Raw genomic sequence first — 14,657 nt, forward strand, 5'->3', positions numbered from 1 at the left:
TGTATGTTAAGTAGCTTGGGTTAAACTTAACTGCGTATTAAAGATTCAGGGTTTTAACTAAACCTTAAATGCAACGTTTGGCAGAAAAAAAAAATCAATACAGCACTGCTAGGAATCCAAGACAGAAGCTTATTTTGCATTTTACAAAAACATAAATCAATAACGTCCATAATGCAGCACTGTTAGATTGTGCCAATTTGCAATTTAATGTCAAGAATCGATAGAAATGTTAATTCCCTATTTGCCTGACCCAAAACGCATCTAAATGTGACTGATAACGTTGTACCCCAAGGAACTAATCTAATATCAGTGAATTATAGGTTTTGAAATGCTTTTATGGATCGATTAACACTAATAACACTTACAGTCCCATCAGACTCATATCCTGTATGATGAGACAGAGCCCGAGACCACAGGATGTTGTAGCTAATAATCGAATGCCATCCAGACTGTTCCGGCTCACACAACAGATGACACGCAAGAAGGTTCCTTTGTTCACTTTTTACAAACAAAATAGATTTATTCTGCCAGGTACACATCGCAAGGACATCATTTACAGGCTCTCTGTCATTCACTCAAAAGATACAATCTGTTCATCAACGTGTGCATCACTTCGATATCTCTGATTGTTAAAACCAGACCGTTAAGAGAAACAACTGCCTGGAAAGAATGAGCATGTGAGGAGATGATGATTGACCACGCTGTAATAAACGGACATATGCAATGAAATCAGATTGATGGAGATGTATTTGTGTAACCAGTGAGTGAGATCTAAATACTGGGGTAAATCAAATAATTCGGTCACATTCTTTTTAGAGCAAAATGACAAAAGTCCAACCAAAATAATTACAATATATTTGATAATTACAAAGGGAAGGTGAAGGGCAGGTCACTGTGGTTTTCGGGGCTGGGCAGCGATATAGAGCGCCATTAAACAGTAGAGGGTGCCGCCAATCGTCAAGCCCATCGTGGTCCTATACAACATTTTGTCCATGACTCCACGCTTCAGGTGAACCGGGCTCCATCACCTTTCTGTAACAGGTCAAATTGTTTAAAAAAACGTGTTTTTTACAAAATGAGAAAGAAAGAAGTATATACACATATAGCAGTCCATGTTGCAGCAAATACATAAAATGTTTAAAAACAAATCTATCTATGAGGAACAAGTCCTGCAGAAATCCAGAAGCAGACTAGATAAGAAATTTGATTTATTTCAGTCTAGGACTGGGCTGATAATAACGATTAATCAATTGTGATTGAGCTTCTTTTAATGAACAAAAGTCCCTAAACATCACTTGTAGTCTGCCTATTATCCAATAATTGAAGTAAAGTTTGTACTTTTTGATTATGAATGAATTATGGTTCATTTGAAGAATATGAAGAATAACTTCAAGCATTAAATAAGTAAAAAAATATATAATTTTGACAGTCTTTTCATATAGTTTTACAGATCTCCGTTTGATTAGGAGTATGAAGATGAATCAATCATCTTTTCCTGTTTATGACTAGTTATAGTAAAAAAATGAAAGAACACGAAGGTTTATTGAAATGGTACAAATACTGAATGTGTGTTGCATCCATTTCAATCTTGGAAAAACATCAGTAAACTATAGGTAAAAATGTCAAAATGCTACATTTTCCTCAGATGAGGATCTTGCTAAATATATGCACTATATCACATTTATTACACTTTAATTTGATAGTCCACTTTAGACTACTAACGATGAGTAACTACATATCTACTAACTCTCAGACTGTTAGGGTAGGTTTAGGTTTAGTATAATAAGTTGACGTGTTATATGTTGAAGACCCATTCAAATAAAGTATCAGATGTTATTAATTAGACTCATACTCTACAGCTCCATGTCAACTAACAGTCATTAAAGTTAAGGTTAGTAGAATATCTGAAGTATCACCGATATCCATTACGAACACAACCTATGACAACCACCTTTTATTGTTTATACAACAGAATAGAACACAAACAATTGCCATTGTTAATATCAAAATTAATTTGTAAGTTTTCCTACAACTCACTATGAGTTGAGTCGATTTTTCAAATAATAAATATCAGTTGAATCTGAATGTTAATTTTAATATTATTGTAACATGCCAGCTGTATAGTTCTCAGCATTAGATTGGAAATCTAATTAAATCAAATCAAATGATGGAATAAAATTGTAAACAGTGTTAATACTCAACTTTAAATGAACAATATACATTTAGTTCAAATTAATTTATTTTAATTGTTTTTAATTCTAGAGAATCAGTTAAGGACTATGCATCTGCTAATGATCTGTGATGCTAGAAATTTAGGGTAACACTTATTTTATGTTGCACTTGTTACAGACACATTACATAATACTTGCATCATACATTAATACAGGCAAGTAACCTCAAGTCAAACTCTAATTCTATCCCTAATAGGATTGTAAGTGAAAGTAGTTAGTTAACATTGGAGTGTCTATTTACACATTACACAACGTATTGCGATCATGTTTTTACACCATCGACGTAGGTTTGAATCTGCCTTCGACATCATAAAAGCATTTACGCTCAATAATAGCAAATGATCAAAAAGTTGAAAAAGTATTGGGTAGGTGTAGGGAGGGCTTTATTGTCCCAATAAGGGCGTCAACCATAGCATTATTTAATCATTTGAATCAAAATTAACATTTACACTCAAGTTGCATTCTGTTTTATGATGCACTTCAATACTAAGGTGCAGATAATGTGCACCAAGCACTTAAATAATGATGCTCTTTTCAATTGGTCTAAACAGAATCCATTGCTATTTTTACTTGGTGTAAATAACATCTAATTGCTATGTATATAGGGGCAAATAGCCTCGGCGATTTAATATTACGGAGTATTTAAATGTATAATAGCAAGGGCGCCTTAAAACCTGAACGTTTTTCCAATTATAATTTAGAGTTTGCATTTATAACACTGCTTTCAGCCTTTTGTTTTTCTCAGGTGTTGCAACATGTGAAGCCGTTTTAGGACTGATGCCAAAAAACCGTTTTGGTTTGCGTCCAATTCCAAAAAAAAAAAAAAAGTAGACCTTTTCTGTTATGAAACATCTAAATCGCTGACTTGAAAACAAAACAAGAACCAATACCTGGAAAAGCTTCTGCAGATCAGGGATTTTGTTGATTCCCATGTAGTGAACCACTGACTCGGTCTCAGATACGAGCTTGGTCGGTAAAGCAAAGACCATAGGAGGAGCTTGAGAGGGAACCGTGGGCCTCAGCCCCTGTCAGGACAAACACAATGACATAGATGACATTAGGGCACACACAAATGACTACCACCATTATTTATGCATTTTAATAATAATCCAGACCCCTATGCTGGCACTGTCCTCTTCTGAACTCAAAAGGACACAAATACCTAACAAAGGTCACTCGTACCGTATCTCACCGAAAATCACCATAACACTAAATCATCTAAACATGGATACACTAAAACCAGACATCCAAAAAATCATTCTCTTGTAGTGGGTCGTCCTCTTTGGAGGTTGAGATATGGTCAGAGTGAATTGTTTTATTACGGAAAAGTGCTGCATGAAGATTTGCTCAATGTTTCCTTGTCTGTTTGATGGAAGAACAGCCGAATGTAAGGCATCAATGAACGACAAGAGTTCTTTGAGGCAAGTCACAGACTGAATAGACAAGGTCACGGCGGAAGACTGAAGGTAAACATAACCTCTCAGTCATGCTCAGTCTAAAAGAACGGAACGGGAATAAATACAGCTGTCCTTGACATTAAACACACACACACCTTAACTTATCTGGTACATTTTTTTTGCTTCGTTATGCTTCCTTTCAACATCTGGCTTTCGGGAGCTCAGATGAATTGTGATTATCAAGCTATACAACACGGCTGAGGCCATATTACAACTCTAGCGTCGGTTTTAAATCAGTCGGATTCATTACGGTTAATGACGAACTAGCCCGCGTTGCGCTAGTTATAAACAAAGGCCACCTTGATAGTAAATCAAGGGTAGCTGAGAGTTTATCAGCGCAATAAAAGGCAGCCTCGCGCAACGGCTGAGGTGTCTGAAGCGCTTCCTGTGAAGGTCACTTCAGTTTCTCGCTTCTCGTAAAACAGCAACACAAGGCTGAGTACCTGCGGGCTGTAAGCGGACGCTGCTGTGGCTCCCGTTAATTTTCCGGTTACTCCGCTGACCTTATAGTACATTTTTGTTGATAATACCGTCAGTCACACCGCAGACAGGATCGTGTCCCACCACCTGCTCTCTGTGCCCGAGACTGAGAGGACCCCGGCGGAAATTACGTCACTTAGCAGCCCGATTCTTGCCCGATTAAAAAACCCGTCACAACCTACTAACTTCAGGTTTTTGTTCAGTATAATATAACATTTCTCCACAATATCGTTTTATTTCAGAAAACGACCTTTCTTTTTCTTATTCTACACTTGTTTGAGATTTATAACTATAATAAGGTCCGATTAACATTATTTAGAAACACAAAAAAGGACTATGATTTAGACATTTTTGTCTTGTAATATATGGCTGCTGAAGAAATGATCAAAAAAAATGTCAGGTTTACATAGCATATGAAATAATGTTTTATGTAATTATTTGGAAGAGCAGTAAATAAGACCACAAAACAGGCATTTATTTTGTACTATTTATTAATATCCAGTGTTCGTGAACTTCAAGACCCGCTTTAGCTAACACAGAGGCAGATTCTAGTTTATTCAAAATAGACTTCTATTTAAAAAATACATTGAAAGCTTACAGTAGCCCTACCAGTGAATGCAGAGAAAAGAGGAAGGAAAAAATTGCCTAACTGTAGTTTACAGCAGGATTTCAAACACTTGTCTATAACTAAACATTACTGGGCTATAAAAATCCCTACAAAAAGCTCAAGTCATGTGTAATAAGCCCAAGCTATTATATCAGTGATACGCAACATATGATCATAATGCACAATTGTTGTTACAGCAATAATAAAATGTTCAATAATAACAATAAAAATCCTAACAGGTTTAAATGGGTTGTGTTAGCGTACAACACAGAGCCATTATTAAAACAGAGAAATATTAAAATAAATACAGTAAGTAAACAAAATATGTCCATTGAGACCACTTTTGTGTCACATGAAGTTGAAGAAGTCATATGATGGTGTATAGTGTCAAATGTGAATTTTCAGTGCGCACATTAAAAATGATAATAATAATAATAAAAAAACTGTTACACATTCCTCCAGGACATCGCTTGCTGCTGTTCTGAGATTTTAGTAGTGAAACGGATCACATCCTACTGACAAACTGAAAGATCTATTGGTTTAAGAGATGTTATAATCCATATGTTAATGGCTGTTAGCTGTCATGAGCTTTTCATTAGAGCACTGATGTATTTGCATGTAAAGCAAACCGGTTCCCTTATGCTTATCATGATTAATGAAGCAGTGGGATGAAAGTGTATTAAGAACAAATGAGTGGCAGCTGACATCTGCGGTCTGCAATTAATTTCAGGGATTTCGCTTATTTTCACTTTCACATTAATTTCGGGGTGTTGTTGTGCGCATATGTGAGCCCAGGGAGCCTGTGTCTGGAGTGATCTGAAGGCACACTGGAGAACACCTCAGCGTGATCTCTTCAGGAGGTTTAATTAATGAGGAGGGAAATCTTAGCACATTTTGGTCTGACACATTTTGCTTCCTGTAACCCAAAACGGAATGCATCTATTTCCAATCACACAAACTTCCGTTTATAAATTCACAAAAGCCATTGCTGCAGTGGGTGACTGCTGGTTTCCATCCATAAACTGCTGTGAGGAATATGAATAAAGATGATGATGATTAGTGAGAATGTGGTAATTACCGAGGAGAGAGGCACTGCACCTTGCACAAGAGGAACTATTCTTAGAAAAGGTGAAAGTTTGATGCTTGCTTTTCTAGTCTGTATTTGGCGATCCTGATTTCAATATTAAGAACTGACATATGTAGCAGATATTTTGGCCAAAAAACCCTAAAAAACGTTTTGCTAATGGGAAGATATTTTGTACACACACACACACAAAAAATAAATAAAATAAATAAATAGATAAAAAAAAAAAAAATAATAATAATAATAATAATAAAAAAAAAAAAAACATATATATATATATTTTTTTTTTTTTAATTATACTGATCCAAACAAAACGAATGACATTATTATTGCACTGTTAAATAGTGTACCATATCATAGTTATAATTTTATTATGTATTATGAGATGTATACATTGACAATAAAATGTTTATCGTAATAAAACGAATCATGTACTCATAACAAAAGTATAAAAATGATGCAGATTTCTAAAATGCAAAATGTTTCAACATGAATCTGTTTTACTTCTGTGCTCTGAATATTTACACGTGTAAAACAACAGCATATTCAGTGAGGAAAATCTAGCATAGGACCTTTTTATATCTGATATTGGGAACCATAATGGACTAGGTGGTTGAAAGGGAGGATTTGAAAGCAAAAGCAAACAAAAAAATCAAATTGGTGGATCAAATTGTTAAGACTTTTTGGGAATCTGGAATAATATGCACAGATGAATGTGCCCCAAGAAAATAAACAGGGTCGATATTCCTAATGACTTTTCCCTAACTACTGGCCTCCATTTAAAAATGTAAACAGGCCAACATTATTTACATGCTTTTTTGACATCAAATAACTCTTTTGTCACAATTTTACACACAGTTTTTTCATTTCCTTTAGCAGCGGCCCTCCCATGATGCACATAAAGAAATGCGTTGAGACAAAAAACCCAGATAACGGCACATTCTCTCTATGTTCCCTTAAGAGCATTAAGGAACATAAGAGCCACAACAACATAGAGACAGCAGTGAGTCGGGGAGAAGTGGGTGTCATGGGTGACTCCATGGGAGGAGATGGCCTTGAGGTAGCTGTGTCACTAAAGATCTCCAGAACCTTGCTTTCTGAGCAGCTCCAAGGGTGCACAAGCCTCAAGGCATCTCAATCCCGTGTGAAAACTGGCAGAGCGGTAGAGGACATTCATAGGTAGAAGATTGGGGAGAACTCTACGCGCTCTGCTTGGTGTCATCCAAAACACCCGACTCTCCATGACAGCACTCTCTCTCCATGGCATGTTATGTTCCTCTCAGCATAGCTGCCCACACAGCTCTCACTTTATCCTTGTAATTCTCAGTCTATTCCGCTCATTATGTCCCACTACCTCTGGAGGTTTGCTGTCACACTGAATTGAGTCTACACAACAATTTAGCCTGGAAAGAGTATGCAGAAAGTGGAACAGATTGATTAAAATTCATGTTTTTGTAATCTATTGTCCTTTAAAAAAAAAAAAAAGAAAAGAAAAAAGAGGCTCTCAATATTTTAAATGCTGGAAAAGTGGTACTGCTTTAAAACTTCATTGCTTATAAATGAAGGCATCATCAAAGAGAAAGGTTCCTGGGCGACAAGATGATTCAATTATTTCTCTCGTATCTTCTTGCCAACACTGTGGGCTGCCTAAGTGGCATTCAAAAGCGAAATCCTTTGGAGGAACGCCACACGTATAAGGTAATGAACAGATCTCTGAGAGAGCCGGGGCTTGAGTCTTTTCAAGGCCTCTGAAAGTTTCCCTCCTGTCAAGGACACCTGGCCTTAGTGATACCGTCACCATGGCAGCCTCCTCCAGCCCCTTGAGTAACAGATACAGCGCATACTGGAGCTCGGCGGCGCTGATCTGGAGACGAACACGGCAGATGGAGACCTTTGCGCCAACCGTTGATTTCTTTAGCGGGAAGCTAGAGAAAGAGTCAGTTGAGGAACTCTGCGGACAGGCTTCGGGTGCAGCGAGCCGAGCGGAACTTGAGTTCGTGGTAGCACTGCACAAAGCTGTGGTAGATGAAGGTGATGGGAAGAGCCAGCAGCACTATTCCGCTCACGACGCACAGGCCACCAAGCACACGTCCCGGCACAGTGATGGGGTACATGTCTCCATAGCCGACAGTGGTCATGGAGATAATAACCCACCAGCAGGCGGCAGGAATGCTAGCGTATTCCTCATTCCCGGACTCCAGATCCAGACCGTGCTCTAGAAGTTGCGCCAGCGCTCCGAATATGGCCATGGCCACGCAAATGAAGACCAGGAGCATGACCATCTCACGGTAGCAGCGCTTCAGCGTTAACCCTAAAGTCTGGAGCCCTAGGAAGTGTCGCGCTAGCTTGATGACCCAGAAGATTCGCATCATGCGTAGCACTCTCAGCGTCACGCCGGCCCTCTGCAGCTGAGAGTTTTCTCCGGTCAGAACCGTCATGGTGACAGAGATGTAATAGGGGGTAATGGCCAGCAGGTCTATGATGTTCAGCGGGCGTCGCACAAACTCACACTTGTCTCGAGACACAATGAAGCGCACGATGCACTCTGCCGTGAACCATCCGATGCACACCGCCTCAATGATCCTGGACAGGTGCGCAGTGATGGGGAAAGAACAGAAAGACAGTTTGAGAGAGAAAGAACGGGATAAGGAACACATTCTCATTAACAGCATCAGATGTTTCATTCAAGGTGCCAAAGTTGGAAATAATTCAAAGCCATTTTAAAGTTTTCACTGAGATTCGTCATCTTGAATGATTTACACATCACTCCTTTGAAAAGCTGACTAAAAATTTCTGAGGCTACGAGGTCAAAAAGCCAGAAATCGCTTTGGGAATGAGCTGGCTTCGTTTAGAATTGCACCTCTGTTCAATAACGCAAGGTTGCGCCTATAACTTTAATGATGGCTTAGAATTCACGAACTGATGAAATTACACAAATAAATAAATGAACAGCTCTTTCGTTGACTTGTGATCCAAACGAGCATTAACTAATTGCTAACTGAAACAAAAGCAGAGTAAATAAGAATTTGTATTATGTGAAACTGAAATACTACTGTCTTGAAGCATTTTGAAGTGCACTCTGCTATTTAATCCATGCAGCCGCTTGGAATCCCATAAGGCCTAGCAACACCGTTTATGGAGTAATGCCAATATTGATCACGGTATTTGTATTCTTCTCAGAGTCTAATGATGACAGTAATGATGTCTGATGAAAGCCAGACAGGAAAAATGGATTGAAGTGCATTCACAGAACGCTAGTAATTGTTGTGACTGAGTAAAAAAAACAAAAGTACACTAATATTAAGAAGATGCGTCAACGCTTATTGTCTTCACGAGTTTTGGCATTTTGTTCAAACGGTTGCTGGGGCTTAAAGGGTTGGATAAATAACTAAAATAAATAAATAAAGGCAAACCATTCCAGTTCAGAGCCCTGTCGATTTCGCTCTGTTTCAAAAACCAAATAAGTGTAATTACAAATTTGATTTTGAAGATTAGAATTTTGAGCTGAGAACTGGTGGAACAGATCTGGCAACAGAGAGCGGAGTTTATTTCTCTTTGGTTCTCTGAAAGAGAAACAAGTTGCTGTTTCAATACCACTTGACAAGTTGGACATAAAAACTGTTTTTCCATTTTAGACGCATTCAGATTTCATTTCTTTAAAAACACGGAAACGACTGGTGTAGCCTATTTCTGTTCCAGCGTTTCATACCCCAAAATAGAAGCGCAAAATGTCCCATTTTACATCAAGTGGAATGAAACCTAGTTTATATTCAACAAAATTGCCTGACGATTTTTTCACGCCAGACGTGTTTTTCTGACAGAAGTCAACTTTGAGCTGGAATAGAAGCGCAGCGGAGGGAAAATGGAGACGTTGAAAGTTGTCCCCAAAGACATAATCACTCATACTAATGACAGCTGAAAAACAAACCTGATTTTTCAGCAACATAGACCATGTTATATTTTGTACACACAAACACACACAGTATGGAAGTTTGCTCCTCAGGTACCAGTACCTTCAGAACAGTCCACGTGGCAGTTATGGATACTGGAACAGACAAACACAGGTTAAAAGGATATTAAAAACAAAGAAATTTGCTAACATTCTAGTTCTTCTAGTGGTTCTTCATAAAACCGTTTCTTGCAGGTTTCTAACCACCGGTATTCGACTCACCTTTTGCTCATTTTTTTTCATTAATTAGCTTTTTGTTTAAAGCGGCTTTAAAGAGGGTCAGAAACAACGGCTTAAATCATTTCAAACAGCTGACATTTTTTGCCGTTTAAGAATCCGTTTCTCCACGTGACCTACAAAACCGCTGCCTCTCAACCTTCGTTCAGCGCCTCGGGAGAGAGACAGCTCTATCTTCCTCAGAATAGTGCGCTTTCCAGCTTCGCTTCGGTTTTAGCTACGCACACTACTACCGAGCTCACAATCAGTGAAAATCGAGGAGCTTTGAGACGCTCGAGTAGGCTATTTGTCGACTAGACTATGAAACCTTATGACTTCTTTTCATGCTGAAAGATAAAAGACAGACATTTAGGAAATATGACAACATGACAAGTATGCACATGATACAGAAGACCGTAGACAAGTGTGGCTGTGGACGTGGGTTTTATATTTACAGGCGTTGCTTTGAGGAATAGGGGCACGTACACGCTCGATGTGTTCTTGTATTAAAACGGCTGGACGAACAGCTTGGATTAAAGCGACTGAGATGTGTTTTTAAAAGCTGAATCGTTTTTGACCGCACATGGCACGAGACACCACGCAACAGACATCGCCCGGCTCCTTTTTAGCCTAGAACAACTAGTGCAACCGACCACATGACAAACTCAATGAAATAAAAGGAATTATATTGTTTTTTTAATAAAATGGAAGAAATTGCACACTGCGTATCATCTCAGCACACAACTAACCACATTTTTATGCAGATTAACTTATGAGAAAACCATATTTGTCAGGTAAATATTAATTATATCCATACAAAGCATAATAGCCTATATAAAACTTCAAATATTTTTTAAATAATAGTTTAGTCGGGGATGTGAGAGCACAAAGTTATAATGAAATTCATGGCATTGTGATGGAAAATAAGAAGGATGAAATGTCCAGGTGCTTAATGGATTATTATAAACAGGTTAGACGGCCATCTCTGGCCTCTTTATTTTCAGTATCTTAACATTTTCAATGCGCTATGTTAGAGTTACAGACACCATCTGTTAATGTATATGCATTGTATTGGTTTATATACAAGACTCCTTTATTTCAGGATCCTTTTCCTCCTTATGAGCTAAAGTAGGCCTATTCAGTAGTAAAGTTATTAGAGGAGATGAGAAGCATTGGGCTGGTCGTGCGGTTTTTAACACGGAGGCACGCGTAAAACAAAACAGCTGTCCGTATGCGCGCGTGAATATTACATTATAATGCCTCGCGTTTTATTAAGAGTTCTAATTGTCAATTGCTCTTTAAAAGACATTCAAAATTTGTGAACTATTCAAGACACCCCACGCAACGTTTCGTCTGCTATGCGCGGCGTCTAGCTGTTTTTGAACACAAGAACGCATCCAGCGTACACGACCCCTGTGAGATGTATCTATTTTTTATATATATAAAAGTTAGGAAGTTTAATCAAGAAAGAAAACATAAATACCCGGATGGATGCTCTAATGAGTCTGTGTACCTGTGCTCTTCCACCATGTTGCTCTCGGCAGTTTTCCAGTCAGGAAGAGTGCTCGCGCAAAGTATCACCATGGACACAATGACAAAAATCACCGACACGGACGCCAAAATTTGCGCGGCCAGGGAGGAGGTGGGCTCCTCGAAAGTCCTGCGCATTCGCTCCAGCCACTTCGAGTCCCGCTTCCCGTTCGAGGACGCGTCCGTCCTCGAGTCGTCGGCCGCTCTGTGGTGCTCCTCGGTGAAGTGAGTGTACGTGTCGGACATACGGTCGTCGAGCCTCCGCTGGCAGCAGAACTCCAGATGAGAGCTCTCCAGCCCCCAGTAGATCATCTCGTTGTAAAACGACAGCTCGCACATATGCGGGACGAAGCGCAGCTTGCCGTACTTCACGTACAGCATGATGAAGCCGAACGCTTCTGAATGCCTGTCAAAGAAGAACTCGTTCCTCTCTATCGTAATCATCGCACACTTCCAGCACTTCTCTCTCCGAGGCGCAACTGTGGAGACGACTCACTCTCCTCAAAGGGAAATCCTTGATTACGTCCTTTGGAAAAGCGTACTTGGTGCCACCCACGTTTAAGATACAGACGCTTTTGCCGAACTTCATTTTTGCGAACTTTGAAATCCTGGAGCGCAGATGAAAGTCATGTTCGGCGGGTCGCGGCAAACGCTCCCCGGCTTCGGCGCTCAAAGTTCACGCTTCCCCCTTCTTCAAGTGTCCACCACGCGGCGTGGGAAGCGGCCGGAGATAACGCCGTTCCTCTCGGCGTCTTCGGTTTGGAGAGAACTCGCGCGCTCGCGGTGCGCCTGTACCTGCGCGTCGGCTGCGCCCCGCCGATCTCCACTCAACGCACGCGGCATCGCGAGGGCACTTTGGTTTCCGCGACGCACCGAATCAATCCCGACCTGCGAGCGATGCACCAGGCGCGAACGGTGATGTTATGCGTGCGCGCACACGCACGCACGCACGGCTCCAGAAGTACTCTCAGGTCTCTCCTCTCGATGTTCTGCCGTCTACCCACAGATTACAGGAGACGCTTGTGATGAGAGTCCACTTTAGCATCTCGCGCAATCTTCATAACGCCACAGCTCTTTAGCAATTATTATTTTTAATACATTTTTGCATTATAAAATACAGTTAATGCATTATGAAAATGTAGATACTTGAAGCGTCACTGGAAAGACCGAACCGTCTGGAGAACTTCAAAGCAAGTCGCCTTAAATAGTGTAACCCTATCGCACTCAACGAACTTCATAATTCATATTTCAAGTGCATTACCAGATTTCACTTATGATACAGTTCCTAGAACTGTTGACAGTCTTTCAGCATGACTCACCATATAATTTATAAGAGTTCCCGCGCGCATCACTCACTCCTGTTACTTTTCTCATCGCTGTTTTTTTTCGCAATGGAACGCTTGCGATGGATTTAACCGCAGTTTATCTACAATTTAATTCTTGCGCATCACGCACAAAACACGGGACGAGTTCTATTTTGCCTTCATGCACGTGCTTTAACTCTTAACTGCCAATTCTAAATGGTTAGGTTTATAGTTGGGTGAAAAAAGGTGAAAAGCCACAGTTGCTAAAGTAACAAAAGTGATCAGAAATCATATTTTCACTAGTACTTGACGTCAGTTTTGTAAGGTTACTTATAGTATAGCATAGTTCATATTTAATATAATCTAGTATGCTGCTCTTTGAGAAAGGAATAAGTTCTAGTGAAGAATGAAAAGGTACAATGGCAGCTAGAGGGCGCCTGTTCACTTTATTTATTGAGTTAGTCCCCCCTTGCATTGTGAGTGACATTTACTCTTGAAGGCCTCAGACCTGTGCGTGAACATGATTATAAGGGATATCATCCCCGACTCGGTTCAGTATTTTGATACAGACATCGGATTATGAACTATGTGCAGAACCCTGTTCAATTTGAAGCAATGATTAAAGACTGATAATTACAGCTCCTGCCACGGGCTTTAATTACCCACAGCAAATAGAAAGTCCTGATTATAAATCTACTTTAATTAAAAAGCGATTTAGTGGGAGAGAGCTTTGAAAAACAGGTTTTAGTACAGTCTTGTGCTAAATGAGGACCTCATCCAAACAGAATAAAGTATCGTGAGAACAATCGACGCCCGGGCAGAAAAAACAACAACAGCATCATCATTGTTTTATTTTCCATAACCCACACGTTACGTAAAAGCTCCTTCCCGGCAACATGAAAAAGGAGTCGGGCTCAAAGCTGAAAATATAATGCATTTTAAAGTTAATTCAAATTCATTCAATCAGCCAAACTGTAATGAAGAAAATAAAAACGTCTGGGGCATAAATAACTCCTTTTACGGAGCGAAATATTTAAGCGAGAGGAGAAAGGCCACAATTCCTCTGAGAGAGAACAAGAGTGGCTTTATAACCTACAAACAGACAAGCTAATTAAGAAATGATAAATCGCCGTCAATCAGAACGGCCACATAATGCTTTAATAAAAAGGCAGAGGAAGATTATTTTAATTATAACTAGAAGCATTACATTTCCTTCAGTAATTGAAATGAAGCTGAAAAACAATTGTGTAAATGTTAACTTAAAAACAAATAATAAAATATAATAAATAATAAATAAAATAAAATATATAAATGTCATCAAGACACACACCTAAATGTTTTCTTATAATCATTTTTGCAAACACGCTCTCTTAATTTAACTAAGGCCTATAGTCCTGGCGTAAGCTTAGCCCTGTTGCGTAATTAATGACATATTTAATAACAACAACAACAAGATACCAGAGGAAGCCAAAATATAAGATTTTTTTGAAATATGACACAAAGCCTTTTCGCCACAGGGAATGTTTTCAGCTCTAAAAATGTTGGTTCCGTCCATGAGAAATCTACTGCAGATGCATGCAATAAAATCAGAGAGCAACTGTGCACAATATGAGAGGATAAGATCAATGAGCCTTCCTTAATTAAAATACCCTTGTATTTTTTTTTTTGTTTATGTCTCTTTCACAGATTGAACGTAATGAAAACAGATCTGGACAGCAGAACTAATGCTTTCACTGCTCACTGTTCTCTGTGTGTCATGTTAGGCCGAGAGAGGGAAAAAAAAAATCCAAGCACACAAA

The 14,657-nt window shown here is 39.3% G+C and overlaps 1 protein-coding gene and 1 pseudogene across 1 annotated transcript; both read right to left on the bottom strand.

Annotated features, from left to right (window-relative positions):
- Nucleotides 1-494: 494 nt before the first annotated feature.
- On the bottom strand, nt 495-4,290 carry LOC122356064 (annotated as a pseudogene).
- A 2,020-nt stretch (nt 4,291-6,310) lies between these two features.
- LOC122356122 (potassium voltage-gated channel subfamily G member 3-like) lies at nt 6,311-12,678 on the bottom strand. The gene is given in 3 exon segments (XM_043254600.1): nt 6,311-8,442; nt 11,538-11,987; nt 11,989-12,678. Coding segments are annotated over 3 exon segments (1,251 nt in total). The 5' UTR covers nt 12,144-12,678; the 3' UTR covers nt 6,311-7,796.
- Nucleotides 12,679-14,657: the final 1,979 nt, after the last annotated feature.

This window comes from Puntigrus tetrazona, chromosome 13 (assembly GCF_018831695.1).
Source record: "Puntigrus tetrazona isolate hp1 chromosome 13, ASM1883169v1, whole genome shotgun sequence".
Classification (NCBI taxonomy): Eukaryota; Metazoa; Chordata; class Actinopteri; order Cypriniformes; family Cyprinidae; genus Puntigrus; species Puntigrus tetrazona.